The sequence below is a fragment of the Daldinia childiae genome (assembly GCF_008694065.1).
Source record: "Daldinia childiae strain JS-1345 chromosome Unknown Scaffold12, whole genome shotgun sequence".
In the NCBI taxonomy this organism is placed as follows: domain Eukaryota; kingdom Fungi; phylum Ascomycota; class Sordariomycetes; order Xylariales; family Hypoxylaceae; genus Daldinia; species Daldinia childiae.
The window spans coordinates 606,851-628,621 of NW_022984653.1; the positions used below are offsets into that span (position 1 = coordinate 606,851).

Below are 21,771 nucleotides of genomic sequence, written 5' to 3' on the forward strand. Positions count from 1 at the left end.
TCGCTTTCAGCTGTCTCGAGTACCTAATATGTGATTTACTTTGCGTTCGAAAACCTACGGCACACTGAATATGGAAAGTCTTATGTAAATGAGACATCGTATAGCCTCGTCCATTAGGTAACTACGTACCCTATGTATATCGAAGGCTAGACGTTTCTTTACTAGGGACGTGGCTGTCCATAAAGCAACATTAGATACTAGGTTGGGGCTGACTATCAAATTAAATCTCCGCAATGAACCCACAACCAAGCATGTGTATCAAGCCTTGAATAAAAAGCTCAGGGTTTCCATCTCCAGCCGGGATGTTTCCACTCGAGACTCTCAATTTGCGCCTGTGATAGCCCCTCCAACTCCTTTCTGACGTCCAGCTTCTCGCGTTTCTTGTTGTCCGCCTTCATCCAGAATAAGGTTACCGTAGTTATAACGAGTAACAAGCTGGAGGCAGCAAGATTCAATCCGTTGCCAATAGGGTAATCGGGTCCGTCCCAGGATAGATACGACCAGGTAGCAATGAGGCCACCAAGGGCGCCAAACGTCATGTTAGTCGCGAGACTTACGCTGCGTGCCGTGTCACTGACAACCTGTGCTGCTACCTGCGCATTACTCAATGCACCAACGGCAAAACAACTGATAGCTGTGAAGAAGGTTGCCGCGTATCTCACCTTGGGGTCGGTGCTTGCTAGGAACATGATGTAACCCACCATTGTCAAGGGCGCGGTGAGTATTAAGAAGACCTGTCGTCTATCCATACGCCAGCTCAGGAGCGGAATAACGACTTCAAATGCGGCCCCGACAACGTATGGTGGAACGGTGTATAGCTGCTTCTGGACCGTCGTGTAATTCGGATAGATGGTGGCTACGATAGTAGGCGTGAAGAAGGCTAGGCCTTGGACAGTAATGCTATGGTTTCCAAGTCAGCGATCGCGGAAACATTAAATGAAACGGGATAGTTAAACATACTTGTTAAGTAGGAAGATGAAACTGGTCGATAGGACAACGGGGTTCCAGAAGCCTAGCCAGAGTTTCTTGCGGTCGGTCTTATCGAGAACAACAGTTTGGGCTAAACGTTCCGACTTGACACGGGCGACTGCTAGAGTCTTTTCCTCCGCCGTGAGCCAGCGTGCCGTTTCGGGACGGTCGGTAAGCGTGACGAACGAGATCAATGATAGACCTATCGTGATGATGCCTTCGACTAAGAAGATCATACGCCAAGCGGTAACACTACCGATGTTGGATAGGCTTAGGAGACTGTTATACCTGAGTTAACGGCGAGTCTTAAGCATAATAGGTAGTATAAATCCTCAATAAAGCAAGTGATTAATCAGTATACGTACCCCGAAGCGATCAGACCTCCAAATGCGCCGGCCAATGGTGCCATAACGACAAACAAAGAGATCCGGAAAACCAGTTCGGAGCGGCGGTACCATCGGGAAAGATAGTAGGACATTCCGGGCATCATGCCGGCCTCAAAGACGCCAAGGAGGAAGCGGACGCCACAAGCCGCGGGCAAATCACGAACGAAGGCCATGCCAAGAGAGGAAATGCCGAAGCCGAGACATAGAATGGGAATGACCCAGCCGGGACCAAGCCACTTGCACGCCAGGTTGGACGGGACCTCGAAAAGGCAGTAGCTGATGTAGAAGACGGATAGAAGCATGTTGTAGTCGTTGCCCTTCATGCCCAAGTCCTCCTCGAGACCGGCGAGTCTTGCATTGCCTGAGAGATGTCAGTATAACGAATGAAAATAAAAATAAGTTAAACTGTAAGGATACAATGTGAAAAGCGTACGCACCTATGTTAGATCGGTCGATGAAGCAAAATAGATACAAGATAGACACCGTCGGGACTATCATCCAATCTATCTTGGTACGGAGTTTTCTTTCGGCTTCCCGGTCAAACTCGGCGATAGACACACCGTTACTATAAATCAGAATTTGGTAAGCTTGTAAGTTTAGGTACTTTTTTGTGTGTGTTTTGTTTAGTAATACTCGTAGCATCTTACCTGTCGGTTGCCGCGACGCCCTCTTCAGCCGCAACATGCAGATCCTTCTCGACACGTTCTTCTTGCGAGAGGTTTCCCTCTTCCTTGCCGGAAACGTTGCCGTCGGACGTCGCCATGGCTGTTGCCGTGATTTCCCTGCCTTCTCTTTTTTTTTAGTCTGGCTAGGTATGTCGAGTAGGAAGAGGAGAGGGAAATGATATATGTATTAGTGGGATGGGGGCGGGATCGAAAAGAAAAAAAAAGACGTTGAGATTAAGCTTATGGGCAGTTGCAGGATTATTTATCGGAGTACATAATTTATTTTATCTCTGCGCAGATAGCAGCTTTACCTCGTATGTATGTGTGTAGGTAGGTAGGTAGGTTGCTATGCAGCAGGGTATGGGCATCCTGGTAGGGGAGGGTGTCAAAGAGTTGATCCTTCTGATAGGGGAACCTCGGTGACGCAGCATTAATAAGAAAGATTTCTAGGTACGCATCTTGGTCAACAACCATACCGACCTAAGTATGGGATATGCGAGGTTTGATAGGGTACGAATTACGTTTGTGTTGGGTTCCCTAGGACTATACTGATGCCGTGATATGACATTGACAAACACGTACCTAAATGTCTTCTGGCATACGTACTTACGTACCCCAACCTAGGATGGACCTAGGTAGAGGAGAAACACGGGGAAAACTGGTCTTGAGAGCTTGGACTTGATTGTCGGAGAGTTGTCAAATCATTGAGAAGCAGTAGCAAGGTGACATATCAGAATTACCAGGGTAACCGTTACATTCGGCATTAGTACATTATGGAGTCAAGAATGGGGTGTGTGTGTGGGTGTAGGTGTGAATGTTAACCCCAACCTTGTCAAAGTATTCCGAGATGCAAAGACGTACCTATGTAGATAGGTATGTATGTAGGTAGGCTATAATATAATACGTAGTTCTAACCAATCATAATAGAAACAAAAGATCTATACATTCACTTGTACATAGTGAAAGGCTCTCATTGATCAAACAGGTATTAATCAGATTCTTTGTTGACGTTATAGGGTTTAGTTTGAAGTTGGCCTCGCACCCCCCCGGAAGCTGTATACGTCCTATACGCGTCGGATATTACGCGTATCGGACTTAAGACTATACACCTATCAGAATTATAATGTTAACTATACAAAATCCTATAGTTATTGTAACTCAACCAAGGTACTTAACCTGGTATCTATCTTAAACGATGACAAACGCCCTTCAAAGCAATCGAGGAACGTAACACGGCGTCAAGCCCTACGAGAATTTGATCGTGTACAACAGTTTGAATTTATTAGCCTGCAGCGGCCCGCGCATGCCAAGCTTCGGGATTCCAGGGGTTTTGATTAGTTGATCTGATCTACGCGAAGCTAAATACCCCACATTCTAGTCGTGCTTGGCGATGGCTTCTTCATAGGCTTCCAGAATTAATAGCTTGATACCTACGTTAACAGGTTATTAAAAGTAGGATATTGTTTAGTTGGATATAATAGTTTGATATTGACTGTCAACTACCGCCTCTACATCATACTATTTAACTACATGCGTATTTGACAGCCCGGATCAACCGGGGTATGGGGTTTGAAGCATGTAAGCTATGTACGTCTAGGCCTCTCCAACCGACAGACCGGATAACCGAACCGCCCATCTGGTCGTACTGCCTCGGAGCTGTACCACATGAATCCTCGGGGATGTGCAGTTATATTACCTAGTTTGATCACCGTTCCGAAGCGAAACGCCGGCATTGACCTGGGAGATTCGGAAGCTTTCCGTAACTCGACGGGTACACGTAGATGCCCCCTTTAGCAATTGCTTAGTTGAGCATTACGCGATGAACTTGATGCTTTACATTTGGACCGAAAGTATACGCGCGGGCTTATGTCAAGACAAGGTAGTGTTTCGTTGATTGACGTCAACGCTCTTCTGATTGTTCACTTAATTTCTGAAATTTCAGCAACTGTGATACCATTGTTCTCAGATAAGGTGACTGCCTACGAGCGTTTGATATAATTGGCATAACATACAAGTACCAAGCTCCTAAATATATTATATCGCACCATATTTATAAAATACCATTACTATCTGAAGCTAACAACTAACCACGACTAGGTATTTCCCGGGGCACCGTAACAAAGCTCATCCAGATCAATAACCGGCTCAAACGGATCTACAGAAAACGCTACAGCAGAATCTGTCCTTTGGCCTCTTTTCGGCTTAAGTTCCTTAGCTTCCCACTCCAGAATTTCGATCTGGGGATACCTCCTCATCCAATGCACAATCCACTGTTTTCCCAGCTTCTTATCCGAGCCCTGCTTCTCCAGCACCCGTTCCGCCAGACCGAACAATTCGTTCTTAGTCGGCGGACATCCCAACGCCGACTGAGCGGTCGCCCAGTCGGCGAGAAGACCTTCTTGCCTGAGCGTTAGCCGAGATAGCTCGCTGCGGAGGTTCTTGGGTGCTCTACCCCGTGTCCGTGCGTTGAGATGGCTAGGCGGGACGCCGAACCGTCTGGCTGCCTCGCCGATCTTGTCTCCGTTTTGGACTGCCTCGATGGCACTTGCCATGTCGGTCTCTGCCCATTGGTACCTGGTCCGCTGCTTGTTCTCCTCGTCCGACTTACGAGGAGGCGGTCTGGGCCGTTTATCACCTAGCCGCTCCGCCAATGTAGTCTTAGGGACGTTGAACCTGATGGAGGCTTGGCGGAGTGATAGGCCTTCTTCTGCAATGGCTTGTTCTGCTCTTGCCATGTCGTCTTCTGAGTAGGCACGATATTTAGCACCGCTCCTCGAGTGGCTTATTAGGTTTGGCGGTGCTATATAAAGTGGTATTTGCATGGCAGCTGTATTCGATAGATCCATAGTAAATGTTTATGCATTAAAGATTATGGTATGCCGAGATAATTATTGATGAAACTGTTCGATAAAAGACATTGATCAATACGTATTCCAATATGTGCTAATCTAGTATTCTAAATCAGACAGCCAAGCGTAACAAAAGGTGCCCCAATTCCAGGATTTTGGTGATACGATGATCATTTACTAAGGGGGAAAAGTCTAGACACGTGAAAGTCCGCTTGTAATGGGGTACATTTTCGTTGTACGCCTTGAGACCTTTTCATAGGTAAGTTGTATATAGGTAGGTATTTCTCTTGTATTTTTGCTGTTAAATCTCAAGGGACTTGAAGTTTCTCAAGATTTCTTATCGTGAATAGGGGCAAGTAATTCCCAGTTAAAATCAAAGTAATTGTATATGTTTTGTCATATTACTTGTTTAACACTGTAAACATGGGTAGATGGTGGGCACATTACTCCCATTAACATCAACTTATTTCACCTATTGTCTTACATATCCCTTCCCCAGGACTGCCGCTATCGGCTACCAGCAACCGAATACATTGCCTGTTGGTAGAATACGATAATCTACCGTGGTCCAACGCGGACTGAATCTTCTCTTTGCTATTCTCGACCCTCGATAGACGTCTAGTATTTTTAGTTTCTTTAACGAGCTGAATGCCATTTCACGACACGCCTGCCGCCTTGCCCAAGCTACCGGATCCTCGACTGCTGAAGATGCTCATAATACCAAAGCCAACGTAAAACAACATTAACGGGTATGCTACTAAGGCCCTCATTTGCATCATCCGTCCAACTGCGCAAAACATGCCACTCGCACTTGTTGTGCACCAAACGATTGCCGCACTGGTTAAGATGTAGCCAAGCGGCCCGTCCATTGGTATGACAATGCCTATTAGACTAGTCATGACCAGCGGTAGCAAACAGTACCCAAGCACGCTTGCGCTCCTTGCAAATGTTAGAGTACTGCTGATGTGGCCCTTAGAATCGTCTCTACCGCCCACGTTGGGATCGCCGGGGTAGCCAGGGGTAGAAGGATATGCGGCTTGAGCTGGTGTCGTGGGACTGGTATCGTCGTGAGACATGAGCGATAGGATTGTGTGTAGCGCAACCGATCCCATGAGCGCTAACCCGTAGATGTACCCGAAGTGTACCTTGCCGCTAAAGAGTAGGAATGTGCCGAATAGGAAGAAGAAGAGGATGGGACCGCCGAGGTCGGAATCGTCCATGATGTGTTGATCTATACGTCCGAAAGGGTTGAGAACTGCTAAAGTCTGAAAGGGGTTAATGTTACCGCCAATATTACTGCCGAATTAAGGGGATGCAAGCCGTTCGGAAGCTCACCTTCATCCAGATATGATCAAAGTTGATCCCTAGCTCTTCCAGTAACGGTGGTTCCCCATCATATCCTTCTGTAGAGAAAGCGGCGAGCCAGCCCGTCCGCAGGCCACCTTGTTCGCCCATCCTCCCACTTACACCGGGCGCAGCGCCGAAGCCGTATCCGCCAGGGTTAGGTGTTGGCGCGCCATAGCCGTATGATTGCGCCGGGGTTCCCTGGGCTGGTATACCGGGCGAATACGACGAAGGATAGAACTGAAGGTTTTGCGCGGCCGCCGCACCGCCGAACTGATTTGGAGGGGGTGCGCCGTAGTATTGCGACATGTTTTGCGGTTCGATGCTCGAAGTAGTTCTTCAATTTGAACGGGAATAATCGGCTCGAAGTTGCGAAGGTTTAGAGGCAAAAAGTATTTACGTTGAAAAAGTTGAAAATAAGAAAGTAAGTGTAGGGTTAAGAGGTACAAAGGATGAAAGAGTTCAAATGATAGAGAGGGAAAACAGTTGGAGTGGATTTGACATAAGAAGCCGTGAGACGTGTTCGAAACGTTCTTCACGACGATGATGGAATTCAAGTTAACGGATCGCCAAAAATGAATCTGTCTTCACCGACGTGGCTGCGAAAGCTTAGATCAAGTCCATCTACGTAACCTTCAGGGCTTCAGGGCTTCAGGGCTTCTAGCTTCCCCTGTATTGTGGCTAGTGAAAATTGTGGCGTTATGCCGAATCCTTGTGACACTGCAGGGGCATGGACCTCTAGCGGGCTGTCTGTATGTTTTAGTTCCGGAGGCCCGGAGTCACAACTCCGATGTGGGTTCCCTAATCGTTCCGCTATCGCGACAATTTTCGAGCCTCGGGGCGACTTTCTTTTCTTCAACACCATCAATAGGAAGCATCTTATCGCCTCGATCGCAAACTTCGATCTACGGCCTTGCGAATCCCTTTAGTATACGGGATCCTGCTGTTGTGTTTTATCTTTTATAAGTCGGAAGCTGTAAACATGGTACGTTAATAAAGAAGATTTTTCTAAGCCGACATAATCCACCTTTGCGCCACCGACAATTGCCGCTAACAATTAAAACTAGGCGCATCGCATCATAACGCAGATCGTCGTAGTAGGCAGCCGAGTACTCGGTCGCGCCTTTGCCGAAGCTTATAAGCAGGCGCAAGCATCCTCCAACTATGCTCGAGCGCAGGCTAAGTTGAATCCGAATGGAGTATCGGCTCGGGCGAGTCTCTCGAGTGGCATGACCCTAGATGAGGCGTGCAAGATCCTAAACGTCAAGCCGCCTCAAGGTGGACAAGCGAATATGGAGGAGGTGATGTCACGATTCAAGAAGCTCTTCGATGCGAACGATCCGCAGAAGGGAGGAAGCTTTTACCTACAGAGCAAAGTCTTAAGAGCGAGGGAACGTATAGAAGGCGAGGTCAGACCAGCGATGGAAAAAGCTGCGCAAGAGGCGGAGATAAAAGAGGGATGGAAGCCTAAGATGTATAAGGACCGGTAGTGACTTGGAAATGGAAAGAGGATAGGAGTTTGACCCGGGAGGCGGGATTAAGTGTCGCTGGAGATCGGACACATACTATACGCAACAACCATTTACGAAAGCATCTTCACTCGACTGTGGCATGGCATGGCCTGGCGTTATCATTTGGGAATTCTGACGCATTCATGGACCGGTTCGTTCCTGGTCGGAGTTAGACGAGAAACGACGCTGCGTGTACTACTGTAATTATTGTACATTATAACTATGTCAAAAAGGGGCGACGAGATATAGCGGTTCTTTGTGTATTAGATAGGTACCGGACGGGTTCCTTACGGATGAATATATGAGGATCACATATTGAATTGAAATAACTTAAAGTTATGTTGCACTGCGAATATTGGCAATATGTAACGATCAAGGGATTCTTGACCCGCTCATCTCTATACACAAAGATCAGTATATTGTAACTTAATGGCACATTTATACAAGGCTTATGCAAGCCTTGATCTAATGTTAGGAGCCTAGATTTTCCTCTTCACCAAGCCCCTGAAAAAGTCAAAACTATTTTCATCGCTCTGCAATGCCCATATCTTCCCCGTCGGTCTATCATCACTTCCTAGCTCTTCCGCCCTTAACATACCCCAGTCGCTAGTAATGCCTACGATCCGAGCCTTCACTCCTCCCTGTGCCTCTAGGTTGACAATCTGCCGTCCGTGTAACCAGTGTGCATAGTATGCACTCTCCATATCTCTCGTGAAACCTCTTCGCACGAACGTCTTGTACAGAGATTCCAGACGGGCAATGATTCCAGCCGTGAGTTTTTCAATTCGGAAGGGGGCGAGGTGTGATGGCAGCAGGGCGTCAAGGGAGGTGGTGGGACGCCCGTTATTGGCGTTGATTCCGATTCCAAGGACAATCTGGTAAGCTCCCGCCGAATAGTTGCAGTTGGATAAGATGCCACCGATTTTGACGTAAGAAGGAGGGGATGAAGAAGGCTGCCTCGGATCTCGTGCATAGATATCGTTGGGCCATTTTAATTTTACGGGGACCTCTTCGTATCCTCGATCGTAGTTCTTCACAGCTTCGACTATGGCAATAGCGGCTAGATACTGGATGAAGACGATGGGCCGGCTTGGCGCAATATGAGCTGGATGGTTGATGACGGTAGACATTATTAGCGCCCCAGCGGGTGACACCCAGACATTGTTCCCGCGTCCCCTCCCAGCGACCTGAGTTGTTGCTGTAAGTGTAAACCCCGACGGTAGTCTGGAAAGCAACTTGAAGTTTTTCTCAAGCAGCGTGTTCGTGCTCGTGACAACTTCTCCGTACATCAGAAAGTCGCCCCATTCTTCCGCTTCAGATTCTGTCCGCCGATAATCTTGCAAGCTAGAATAAAACGCGTTGTGGTTGAAGTATGGAGTTGCCTTGGCTTCTGGCCAGGCTGTTTCGTGGGTTACAATACGCTTAACAATTGTGCTATAGTCGATTATGCCTTGACTACTTAAGTCAGGAGACTTTTGATCTTGGCTACCATCAGGAGTTAGTGCTTCTTTCAAGCCAGTGACGGACCACATTGTTTCGGGCTTCTGTAAATGAAATGTGTCGTTTTCTGCTCTTATATATTCTTCGCCGTCTTCTTTGCTGATGATGTCCTCCCAGGTGTGCAATAAGTCATCCACGTCGTTACTAGAGATTGACGACAAATGAAGTCGAGAGAGGGATGGCACACCTGTTGTTTCCTGACTGACCTCCAGCCCAAGCTTAGTTAAGCACGCTTTTAGGAAGCCTGTTCGTGCATCATCGTTAGCTTTGAGGGCAGCGATGAGGTCGTCATATCCTTCGACATCATTCTGTGGACTTAGATTTACAGCGGCAAATTCAGGGTGAGGTCCTGTGAGGATAGCAGCACCTTGGCCAACTTTGCAGTACACAAGAGCTGCCTTTTCACGACCACCATCGACATCGAGTTCGTCCGCATAGCTTGCTAGTATCTCAATATCACTGTTTCCATTTTCTGGGATGACAAAGACTCCGCCACCATTATAGTAGGATGTGAATACCTCTGGGACCAACCCTGCCCCTCTGAATGCATCCTTCACAACATTCACTCGGACTGCTCGGGCCCCTTTCTCGCTGTGATACTGGAAGCCTTTGAATGCGCCACCCCTACATGTGCTAGGAAAGAAAGCTAGCTCTCTAGACCCGACAACTTCCATAGCCTTATTGCCAACCTCGAACTCGCACCTCTTGCATCCATAGTAGCCGCCGGCGCAGAAACCTAAGTATGCACCACCTCGGCGCACATACTGAGATATAATTGAATTGCCTTCCCCATTGAGCACGCGACAATAACCAAGATCAGCGCCACCTGGGAAAACAAGTAGCGCGCAAGAAGGTGCCCATGGCTCTTTCAGCAGAATAGCCTCAGTGATAGGGATGACTGCATAGTTTGGGGAGAGAAGTCGACGCAGGGAGTAGATTGCATGTTTGACTGATTCAATTGTAGACCCGGTGCCTGTGTATACGAGCACATTTAGTTTTCGCGACGTCATGTTGGGATAAATCCTCTGCAGTCCGATGCTGTAGGGATTAAAGAATAGTACGGGGATTTGTTAATGAGTCCCCGGGACGGGAGTGTAGGTAATGAGGCGATTCTAGGACCGGTTCGGATCCCCCCGAATTTCTGCCTTTATACCGCCCTCTAGCGTAATTTACTTTTTTAATTCGCAACGTCGAACTGTGCGACTTAACACTATAAAAAGATATTTTAACGACGATCTTAAATTTGTTCCATACGGAATAAAGTGTTATAATGTCCAAGGACGAAAGCACAAGTCAGCAGAGCACTGCTGCTCAAGATGACGACGAGCCGGATGAGTGGTAAGAGTTGTTAAAACCAGCTATTTATAATTGTTAGTCTTCATAAACTAACTTCATTTTCTTGTTTGATACTTTAGGGATAAGAGGATATTTAGTACGGGATGTGCAGGTAAATAGGCTTAGAAAGAAATCGGTACCTATATGTCAAAATACTGACCAAGCTAGATGAGAATGCCAAATTGACCGACTGCTATTATGAAAAGAAGGACTGGCGAGCTTGTAAAAAGGAGGTACGTAAATAATTGAGAGACAATCTCTATGAACTTGCTTTTCACGGTAATTTGCTGACGAACTTCACCAATGATAGATGGAGATTTTCAAAGCTTGCTGGAAGAAACATAATAACGATCAGAGGACGTCGATGAAGGATGTGAAGGATGCATAACTGCTAAAGTCATGTTTACTCTAAGTCAAAAGGAAACAATCACTATTTGTAAGAATACAGGGATGGAGGACAGAGAGTTTGAGGTATTAATATTACACCAATCCCGCTCCTAGAGTGATACGTCTAGTTGATGTTGTATATGTACCAGATAGGTAAGAATTATAACGCTGGTTGCACTGTTTTACTAGGCCATAGGCGCTATTAAGATCAATCACCTACATACAGGTAGAAAGCCAATTGACTATCGATAAGCTGTTTGTTACCTGATCTAATCATTCTTGGCTTTAGGTGAAGAAACCGGAAGAAACCCACTCTCCCACTCCGTGCCGATACACGGGTAAGTACCTATTGCAACGCCTAAAAATTTACAACGCCTTATCGTCCCGTCCCTCTTCAATTTTTCTAACCTAAGGAGGTCCCTCTCTCTCTTACACAATTTACAACCACCAACCATAAACCACAACCCCACCTTCAGACAACAATGGCCTCAAGAACATTAACACCTATACGCGCCGCGGCTCGACGGGCACGCACAATATCAATTCCCCAATCCCAAATACAACCATCCATCCGGACTCTCGTTAGCACGTCGAAACCGAAGGCCGCATCAACCACCTACACCAAGGCCCCCGCCTCCTCCACAGCGACGCCAAAGCCCAGCTCGACGTCTCCCCCCGCCGGAACCAGCACCACATCTGCAGCCCCATCAGGGACGCGAACCCCCGTCCCCGCCGTCTCAGGCGTGCCCCTCCCCGACGCCTCGGGCGGCGAGGAACCCAACACCGGCGACCCGATCGACTGGACGCAGTCGTACCACGGCCTCGGGACGTCGGCGTTCTCGCCCGAGACCGCCACCGTATTGCAGGCGCGCCTTAACCCCGAAGACATCGAGGTCAAGCCCGACGGCATCATCTACCTCCCCGAGATCAAGTACAGGCGGATCCTGAACACCGCGTTTGGTCCCGGCGGCTGGGGTCTGGCGCCTCGGGGACAGCTCATGGTCCACGAGAAACTAGTTACGCGGGACTATGCGCTTGTTGTGCACGGACGGTGAGTCTTTTTTTTCCCCCTTCCGCTTAAGTTTTCTATCTTTCCCTGTTGAGGAACGGTTGGGAGATAGATAGACGGGCCGTGTTTTGTGTATTCACGAAATCTGAACCATATATCTAACTGTCGAATAGATTCGTAGCTCAAGCCCGAGGCGAGATGTCGTACTTCACGGAAGAGGGCGTCTCGACGGCGGCCGAGGGATGCAAGTCCAACGCGCTGATGCGGTGCTGCAAGGACCTAGGAATTGCGTCGGAGTTGTGGGATCCGCGCTTCATCCGCAAGTTCATGAAGGAGCATGCCATGCAAGTTTGGGTTGAGCATGCCACCACCAAGAAGAGGAAGCAGATCTGGTTGCGCAAGGACGACGAGGTCCGCTATCCTTTTAAGAAGACGTCGTAGTTAATGACTTTCCGTGTGGTATTCTGATATAAGACGATGTGGGTAACGTCAAGGTTAAGTTCTGTTTGGTGGGGGACGCTGTACGATATCACGAGGTGGGAAATATACCCCGAAGAATTCTACACTCCAGACATGGGCAGGGAGGCTTACTGCGCATCTCTTGCCCTGAGCTACCATATGCATATATGGCTCTATAATGTTACGTATATTAAGAGTCTCAATGATAGAAGGTTGGCAACGAATATAATGATAAGAGCCGTACGTACGTACAAGATCGTGCGGCTCTCAGGTCTAGAGCCTATGCTCCGGGTAGGAGTGAAATCCTACGCTCTAACTCCTGGTTCAACCGCGTCTACCCGTCCTTCCTGATGTACGATCCAGTCCGAAACCCAACCAAATAACTCCGTGCGATTAAATATGATATTGTAGGTTTAGCTTTACCTACTTCTGGACTCCAGAGCTGTGCCCGGCATCCGTTTGGTTGGTCTCCTCCCCAGTACCAACAGTGCCCCAACCTAGGAAGCCCCAACCGCTTCTTCCAGCAGCCGGGTTTTCTTCGCCCACAGGGGCTCTTCTACGTAGGTTGTTATCGTCTTCGGCGCCGCTCTCGGCGTCGATCTTCTCGAAGTCGACTTCACTGCGGCTTTTACTCAACCCACTCCACACGCTATGGCCACTAGGTGGCCGTGAAATTGCTTCCTGGCCGTCTAGGCTCATGCTACCTACTCTCCCCGACTGCTCAGCCCTCCTACGCTCCTCCTCAGACATCTGTAGCTGCTTGGCCTCCTTGTCTAGAGCGCCCATCATGAGCGTTAGCCTCTCCCTCTGCGCGGTGATGAAAGTCATTTTCTCCTCCGCGCCGCCAAAGTTCCCTGGGATTAGGCTAGCGGAAGACAGCGTATCGGCCCTGGTCGGTACTGTTGTTCCTCCAGGAGTTCTAGAGCCGGCAGCTGTACCGACCGCGTTGGCCAGCAGGTTGAAGAAATCCTGCCCCGTGGTGCCAGTGTTATTGGCAGCCCACCGTGCGGCCGGCACGCTGAACCTAGCAAGCAACGCCTGCGTGTATCCCTGTGGTGCTGCAGAGGCCCTTGTTTCTTCCGGTTCCACCTCTTGCGGTGGCATACCCAGGATTTGGGTACGGAGCAAGTCGATAGCGCGCTTCAGATAGGCTATACCCGCGGCTTTTAGCTTATCGTGAGAGCTGGCAATGAATTCTTCGATAGCCGCCTCGTTCTCTTCGAGGTATGGGTGGAGATACGCCTCGTAGAGCACGCGAGCGCCCTGGGTCTGGGGAAGGACGAGGTAAAGCAGGAAGAAGAGGCGCATATACGAGTAGAAAGGGATCCAGTAGAGGATAAACTCGAGCCAGGACTCAACGAGGAGGGCGCAAGAGAGGACGGACCAATACATCAGCCATGGTGTCAGCTGTGTGAGATCGGAAGTCTTGAGCGCTTTGTAAGAGGCGAAAAGGGGGAAGAGGAAGGATGCTATAGAGCTATTGTTGGGTTAGGCGTCAAGAGTTAGCAATGTCATTTAAATTATAGACAGGGGGCTTGGGAAGCATCGGACATACGAAAGGAGCTTCGGAATGAGGTCAAACATGGTGATAGAGTCTTCAGACAAATGTGTAAGATATGATAAGTCACCGATTTCTTGTATCCGTCTGTTTTTGGCCTTTTAACCCAAGACTACGAGGGATTTGTCCGAGGTAAGATTAAGAGGAGGTGAGTTGTAATCGAGATCGTATCAGGTAGAGATGATCGGTGTGACTAGAAGGTACGTAGATCCAGGTAATGTTGCAAATAAAGGATAATTGCGAGAACAAAGAAAGGACCGGAATATCTCCAAAGACGTCTTGGAGAGAGAGATGCCCGAGGGGAGGTAGGGGAGGTTATGTAGGTATTTGGGAATGTTGGCGATGTACGTTTTTACCTACCAAACCTGGAATTCAGAACCTGAAATTCAAAACTTGGAAACTCGGATGTTACCTTAAGGCATGTATGGTGTATGTGTATGCGAATGTAAATGTAAAATGCGAGTAAGTTTAAGCTAGAGTAGCTAAGGCCGATAAATGACGGTTGTAAGAGATCACGGCAAATGACCCCGCTAGACGTCACAAGCAGCGCAGAGTAATCACCTGCACCACGCCGCTTCTTGCTCCTGAAGGGGGCAGAGGGGGGGGGGGGGGGTTAGATAAGCGTTGGTGCCTTATTTAGTCGCGCGGGGCTTGCGGGGGAGCTAAACCGTATCAGGTTTCGGGGTGCTGAATAGCGGACCTATGGCCTGTCAACTTAGAAAGTCTGCCACTATTATTAGCCTGCGAATCAATAAGCTAACCGCTAGGCCCGTTCGCAACCGGAATAATTCATAACTTTATTCAAGCTCGAGCCACATTTGGGGGTGGATATAGTAGTATTCACGTATTGCAGTTTGACTTACATGCGGACTGACTTGATAAGGTATCCTCGAAAATTATTTGGGTAAGCTTGGGACAAAATCTAGTATCTAATACGATGTGTGATGAAATCATATGAGGCCATGCTGGGCTATTTAATAAACCCCAAGTCTTGCATGGACACGTTGCAAATTCCGACTTATACTTTTTTCCTTTGCGCTGGTGCCTTTTTCCTCCCCTAACCCCCTTTATGACGCGTGTTTCTGAGACTTTCTGTCTGCCTAACTGATCTCTGATCGGATGAGTTGCTAACACGTTTACATGCTATGATGTTATTTTTAATTAATCAGGCGATCTGTTACGATGCGTATGGACGGTTATAGAATCTAGTTGTTTCTACCTTTGCTTGGTGTTTAAGCTCAAGGATGAAATTGTTAGTATTTGGATGGGTGTGAAAGAAATAGTGTCTAAATGTGAGAATAAATATTAGTATTAATTGTTTAATTGATACTCTAATAGGTTAATCGGGCACAGATATGAAAGTCAATTCTTCTATAAAATCTCATCCAGTTACTTAGTACTCTCGTAGTCTGCATTAAATTACATGGTATAGCTTTGCTTAAGATCGGCAATACTAGAAACTCTAATATTATAATAGCAAGTTATATAATGGGCTTTTCTACGCTATTAACTAGAAGTAAATAAAAATTGATGCCTGGCTTAATGTAAGTGCTCAGTAGACTTTTCTATATTTACAATCCGTATAGGTTATTAGATTCCGTTTCTTCGTACTATCAGATCTACGAGTCTTGAGTTAGGTCGAGAAATTTTGGAAGACTTGCTATTAATTTCTAGTATTGCGCTTGTATTAAAAAAGGCACTTAATAATGCATTGGCATGGTTAGGTTAAATCGTATATATTAGTAGAAGGTTGGCTTTAAAGTGATATTAACACGAATATAGGAGTAGTGTAAATTAGTCATAGAAACCCCTTTCAAAACATGGAAATGAATAATTCATCTTTACTCCTCTAAGTACCTACCATACTAAATACTTCATATATGACTTACTTCTATATCATCACATATAATACTAAGGGCTAAGCCCCTCAATAGGAATATAGGCTTTTATTCGGGTATAATATATTGAGCCGTTTGTTAACCTTATTACATGCTACGGCTCCTGTATTTTGACGTGTTACTTGGTTCTTCTGCGCTAACTTGGCTACAAATGGATTAGTTATAGCTTTCCAATGCTCAGTGCTCCTTAATAAGGGTTACTTATATGTACATCGCCATGAGCCACTACGAGGCAATACCTTGCTTGTAAGTATTATACACAATTCTCATTCCATACGCAACACAGGTCACCTTACATATTAGAGTCGCAAGTAATTTCTAGATAGGTTTTATTGCGTTTAGTCTATTCTGAAGTAATAAAGATATTTCAACGTTCGTCTAGAACGGATTTCAAGAAAACAATGTCCAATCGTCCTGTCCCCATATCCCTTATCCTGTTCCATGTTCCAGCCCATAACCGATCATATAAATCATTATTTCGAAATCATCATTTGCCGTTTCCGGGGTCGTTAAAGGAGAAGAAGTCTGGCGGTGACACATATGCCCCTGAGCCACCTCCCTGACCTGATGAGCCACCCTGGTTTCCGGATTGGTCCTTGTTCGGGTCCTGATTTTCGTGAGTCCATGAGCAGTGTTTGAATTAGACGGATTCATACCTTTGACTTCTTCTTATCACTCTTGGGGGGTTTCTTGGACTTGCCATTGTTGTCTTCACTATGGTCAGTATTTTGTTCTCTATACTATTCGCCTTTATTCTTGGGGCTTACTTGATGCTCCTCCACCTGAAGAATCTCCGAAAGTCATGTTTTCAAGGGCTGTTGGATAGTTCTTTTGATGTTTGTCGATGTGAAGCTGTTGTTGATGAGCACATAGATTCTTCTCTTGAGCTCACCTTGAACGTTATCCTCTGTTTATATAGAATGGTACACCTCGCCTCTCCTATCCTCAACGCGTATTCTCACCTTTGTACGTGCCTCTATTCCATATACGGAGTAATCGACCGCCTCAGCTCGGCATTTTTCCCTTTGCCTCTCTCATGATGATCGTACATGTACCTATCAGCTCGCCAAATGGATCTGGCGTGTAGTTGGGGGTTGAGGTCATAGTGGGAATCCCACATTAATAAAGTTGACTCAATCTGCGCCATCGTCATTTCCGCTCATTGCACGTGAGTATCGTGAAATAATGTCCCTATATGGAAAGTTACTTGCTAACTCCCACTTACTGCTTAGATCTGGATGTACTCGGGATGGCAATAGTGAATCCTTAATATTGGTTGCCGCAATGCATGCTATCCGGCATTCGATACCCAACCGGCACTGAACCGCATGCATCATGACGAATGATGATCTGGGAAGCGATGCTTAAACTAAATTGAGCCGGGTGGTCCGAAAAAAGCTTGATATGCAATGCTACCGCATCTTCCTTAGGGCTGGCGCTACCTACCTGCCAGCCCTACCGACAGCTGAGCCGCTTCCATACGGGGATACGTCGCAATGTGGGATGGTTAGATAATGTATTTACATATTGAGTACATGCGCGTTCCTTTCCACTAGAAAATCGAACCAACTACTTAAATATGATCGGATGAATAAGAAATAGGTAAAGTCGCGGCACATGCTACACCTGACCTTTCACCTCCTTTAGATCCTGCTTAGTATAGTATGAGTTTTACATAGCCCTTTTTACTTCTCATGCTCCCGTCTATTTAGAATGCCACATCTTTGTGTATGAGAGTACGAGACATTAACCGATATATAAAACCTAGAAAGTACGTAACCTGCCTAACCTATGTTATAAGCCTGCACGCTATCTATCGTTTTATTATCATATTCTAGCTTCCATTCTTGGTCTCCATTTAGTTAGCAAGGCGTAGCTTACTAAACCTTTATAGTGGTTATCTATTTGGTTGTAAGCTACCTTGTTGGCGTACCGGGGTTGGACATTTGAATATTGTATGGGGGGAATAAAAAAGCCGGGCTCTAGATCGGGCCGTTAAAAGTTCTAGTTGGAAACTAGAGCATATTAAAGTCCATAAAAGTGTTAAGTATTTGGTTATATATTGCTTTTGTTACTATGCCCCACGGGAACATCCGGGGTCATCAAACTTCATTTACGAACGACCGGGGAAGACTTAGATGCACCAAAGAGGTGGTATTGACTTAGGTACTTCAGGAAAGTGTCAAAAAAGGAATCATGTGGGCTTATGCACTTGTGTGGCTAAGACAGAAATATATTCCTCGCGACCTGCAGCTTTTCTGCATCTCGACCTCGTTTGTGGCTTTTAACAGGCCGATGGTCCCGCCCAATGCAACCATAAATTCGAGTAGCGCAGACTAATATATATTCCTATAACTTCTGTACTACCCACCTATTCCAACACATTTACACTAAGACCGTTGAATTAATTTCAAAGCCAACCAAATTTTCATGTGATACCGTGGCCGTGGAGTGTTGCACCGTCGGCCTCCGGATATCGAGTTGTCCGGAAGGAAATACCGGACGTCAGTGGGTCGGACTTGTAACGCCTACCAAATAGGGGAACCCGAGCCCCGAACCCCTGACTCGAGAACAACAAGTCACCTGACCTACTTGACTGTCTACTTTAAAACTGTGCCCCTTGAGGCTGTGTACAATATTTAAACTAGGCCAACCCTCGATGGATTCAGCCTAGACATTACATTTTTAGTAAACTAAAACCAAAAATGCAAAGAGAGTGATCCAGCGGTTTGAGACGCCGATATGGCACAACTAATCTCATGGCTAAAATAAAAGAGCAACAGATGAAACCAAGCTTAAGACGTTAACTTGTGGCGATAGAAAATATAGAATTTGATGCTTACCTAAGTTTAATTGCCAATTTGAAATGGGGAGCTTTGCTTGTGCTTGGAAATATGTGGGCAGGCTACTAATAGAGGCTATAAGACTCGGCGGCAAGGATCAATGTATTCTTCCTTTAGCTGCACTAGATTGGACATATGGCGGGTCAAAAGCAGGAAACCGGGGGGGAATATTCAGAAAGGGATCTCTCCCTAGACAAGTTTGCTAATCGGGAATAAATCGCCGGTTACCAGAGTTAGGACCACGAGCTGAAGGCTTTTTCTCTAGCATGTACCTATTGTTCCCAAAGACGTATGCTGTCGGCATAAGTACTGCTATTCCCATCTACCCTGACAAGCTAACCCCATTTCACATAGCCCACCTGACTATAAATATAGAGAAACTATGTGTTAACATAATGAAGCTCTTCGCAGATCTGCCTTAGTGATCCGCCTTTCCTCGGTATGGATAAAATCTATTAGAGTCTCGCTGCTTTGGACGAAAATTGCCCGATGTGTGGCATGTATAGGGATGCTTTACCTTGTGACGGCATGCTTTGGTATACGTTCCCCCGACGGAGATAACTACGCGGTTTTCTATCAGCCTATGGGGTTTCTGCATAATAGAATAGCTATCCCCTCTAATGTCGTCAGAAGTATCACGCCTTTAATCAGTGGAGCGGCCTCCACGTGCCATAATAGTAACAAGTGCGGAATCACAACCTATGCGTGCGGAAAAATACTAGAGACGAGGACAAGGGAGATGACGGGAGCCGTGGTACGGAAACCGAGAACGAGAAATACGTGGCTCCTCTACAGATATCTGGGTTGTTGCCTAGTATTCGTGGTCTATTTCTATTACTTGCCACAATCCTTTCAATAGGGTCAGCTATGAGTAGTAGATATAATTCTCAGCCTCGCTCTGAATAACTTCGGAGGTTGAATTTACGGCTGCAATGATAATCTGACTCATAATAAAGTGATATATTAGAAGCTGAGAAGAGCTCAAGGAAATCTCGACGGCAATAATATATGTACGGATTATAGGATGAAAAAGGCGTATAATTCTTGAATATATGAAGATAATTAACATTCTATTGCTGTCTACCTACTGTAGGTACCTAACGTATAATAAAACCACAATTCCAATCTTACGTAAGGTTGCGACTACGAGCTGATGTTAGTCAACCGTATTCTCGTATCCATTATTAACCTATTATTTTCTCATGAAACTCCATTTCCCGGTGTTTGGTGAAAGAGAACATGAAACCATTATTTCTTACATCTAAGCCGTAACTTATCGAGAGAAGCCACCTCCTTACTATTGGTTAGAAAATTTTAGGTAATCAATTATTCGGCATATTTTCAATCAAGGTCGGAAAGCCTCATGTGGCACGGACAAGTGTTTCGCCTTGTTGATCCTTTTTTTTAAGCGCGTGGTATATCCTGCCACAGCCGGCTGTGTGGCCGGTAGTCAATTAAGGGTCAACCGCAAGCCGCTAAATCGTGGACAAAAGAGTTTAATGCAAAAATAGAAAAGCTTTGGTAGAGGGGTAATTAGGCGGGGTTTATCGCCATCTGAGATGAAGCAAAGTCCGTTTGACGGTGAAATCTGAGGAGTTAAGAATCTATATCTATAATTGAATTGCATTATTTCATATCTATTTTTACAAAACATTTCTTTTTACAACCCTCGTCGTGGAAACACACATTGCTCCCCATGAAGCTCTTCCAAGTCGCTAATCTATTCTGGATCTAATATTCCCTTTTTCTTCGCTACATGGTTAAGGGGGTCTGCAACGAAGACGTCCATGTTTGAGACGCTACCCTCGGGCCTGTATATTCGACGCGAGACCAAAATAAAGCAGGTAATACTCCTTATCGAGGCATACCTCATCACAGCAGCTTGTGCATGCGGGACTTGATGTGCGGCGGCAGGTTCCAACTTATCAGAAATACCCCTTGATGGTTATCATATGTAGAGTGAATGGTAGAAATAGCAGTAAAGCTGTTATATAATAGCTGTATAATAATATAAATCTATTAACGTTTAATTTTTTTACTTTTTTTTAAAAGGCGTTATACACCTTTTATATATTTATTTTATATAAATTTATATTTAATTTATACTAATATTTTTTATATTTTGATAAAATTATTTTTTCTTGTTATATTTTTATTTTTAAAAATAATAATTGGCTAACGCATTATTTTAAAATATATATATGTTTATAACTTTTTTTAATATTAATTTTTACAATTTTTATAAATTTTTATAAATAATATTATTATTTTATTTTTTCTTTTTTTTGGAAAGGTATTTATTATAATATATAAATAACATTATTTTTCCCTTTTTTTTTATTTATTTATTTTTTATTTTATTTTATTTTATATTAATTTATTATATTTTATTATATTATTATATTTATAATATTTTTATTTTATTACATAATTTACTAATAATATTATTACATTTTTACCAAATAATATTTTAATTAAAAATTTATTTTAATTTATATTCCAATAAATAATAAATTTTATTTTTTTTATTATTTATTTTTAATTTTAATTTATTATATAAATATATTTTTAAAATATTAACATTATTATAATATATATAAATTTTATTAATTTATATATAAAAATAATAAAATTGTTAAAATTTTGCGTTATATTTTTAAATATTATTTTAATTTTTATCCGGTATAATTCTTTTTCTCTTATTTAAAACTTTTATTTATTAATTTTGCTATTAAAATAAAATTATTATTATTTAAAATAAAATATTTAAAATTTTATAATAAAATAAAAATATTTAAAATATAATTAAAAAGCATATTATATAACATTATTATAATATTATTAAAAAATATAAAAATTAATTTTTATTTTTTATTAAAGATATTTATTAATTAAACGTTAATATTATTATTATAATTTAAAAAATATATAATAATATTATATATTATATATAATATTAATATATTATAAATTTCTTTTTTTGCTTTTTTTTTCAAGGTTTTTACTAATTTTTTTTTTAAAATTTTAATTTTAATATTAAAAATATTAATATAAAAAT

General features: G+C 44.4%; 8 protein-coding genes across 8 annotated transcripts; 3 read left to right on the forward strand and 5 right to left on the reverse strand.

Moving 5' to 3' along the window:
• Positions 1–278: 278 nt before the first annotated feature.
• On the reverse strand, positions 279–2,118 carry GL218_08398 (uncharacterized protein; the record flags this gene model as incomplete). Its single annotated transcript, XM_033585199.1, has 5 exons — positions 279–900; positions 961–1,248; positions 1,335–1,716; positions 1,793–1,920; positions 2,003–2,118. 5 exons carry the CDS (start codon positions 2,116–2,118, stop codon positions 279–281), a joined length of 1,536 nt encoding a protein of 511 aa, XP_033440739.1.
• Positions 2,119–4,113: 1,995 nt separating this feature from the next.
• Positions 4,114–4,866, reverse strand: GL218_08399 (uncharacterized protein; the record flags this gene model as incomplete). The annotated part of the gene is made up of 1 exon (XM_033585200.1): positions 4,114–4,866. One exon carries the CDS (start codon positions 4,864–4,866, stop codon positions 4,114–4,116), a length of 753 nt encoding a protein of 250 aa, XP_033440740.1.
• Positions 4,867–5,525: 659 nt separating this feature from the next.
• On the reverse strand, positions 5,526–6,522 carry GL218_08400 (Protein transport protein yip1; the record flags this gene model as incomplete). The annotated part of the gene is made up of 2 exons (XM_033585201.1): positions 5,526–6,134; positions 6,205–6,522. The coding sequence occupies 2 exons, from the start codon at positions 6,520–6,522 to the stop codon at positions 5,526–5,528; spliced, it is 927 nt and encodes a 308-aa protein (XP_033440704.1).
• A 673-nt stretch (positions 6,523–7,195) lies between these two features.
• Positions 7,196–7,703, forward strand: GL218_08401 (Mitochondrial import inner membrane translocase subunit tim16; the record flags this gene model as incomplete). The annotated part of the gene is made up of 2 exons (XM_033585202.1): positions 7,196–7,198; positions 7,281–7,703. 2 exons carry the CDS (start codon positions 7,196–7,198, stop codon positions 7,701–7,703), a joined length of 426 nt encoding a protein of 141 aa, XP_033440705.1.
• Positions 7,704–8,203: 500 nt separating this feature from the next.
• GL218_08402 (Biotin-protein ligase) lies at positions 8,204–10,234 on the reverse strand (the record flags this gene model as incomplete). The annotated part of the gene is made up of 1 exon (XM_033585203.1): positions 8,204–10,234. One exon carries the CDS (start codon positions 10,232–10,234, stop codon positions 8,204–8,206), a length of 2,031 nt encoding a protein of 676 aa, XP_033440706.1.
• A 260-nt stretch (positions 10,235–10,494) lies between these two features.
• GL218_08403 (Cytochrome oxidase assembly factor 4) lies at positions 10,495–10,947 on the forward strand (the record flags this gene model as incomplete). The annotated part of the gene is made up of 4 exons (XM_033585204.1): positions 10,495–10,562; positions 10,640–10,671; positions 10,728–10,792; positions 10,870–10,947. The coding sequence occupies 4 exons, from the start codon at positions 10,495–10,497 to the stop codon at positions 10,945–10,947; spliced, it is 243 nt and encodes an 80-aa protein (XP_033440707.1).
• A 481-nt stretch (positions 10,948–11,428) lies between these two features.
• On the forward strand, positions 11,429–12,396 carry GL218_08404 (uncharacterized protein; the record flags this gene model as incomplete). Its single annotated transcript, XM_033585205.1, has 2 exons — positions 11,429–11,997; positions 12,129–12,396. The coding sequence occupies 2 exons, from the start codon at positions 11,429–11,431 to the stop codon at positions 12,394–12,396; spliced, it is 837 nt and encodes a 278-aa protein (XP_033440708.1).
• A 441-nt stretch (positions 12,397–12,837) lies between these two features.
• Positions 12,838–13,998, reverse strand: GL218_08405 (Receptor expression-enhancing protein 2; the record flags this gene model as incomplete). The annotated part of the gene is made up of 2 exons (XM_033585206.1): positions 12,838–13,891; positions 13,970–13,998. 2 exons carry the CDS (start codon positions 13,996–13,998, stop codon positions 12,838–12,840), a joined length of 1,083 nt encoding a protein of 360 aa, XP_033440729.1.
• Positions 13,999–21,771: the final 7,773 nt, after the last annotated feature.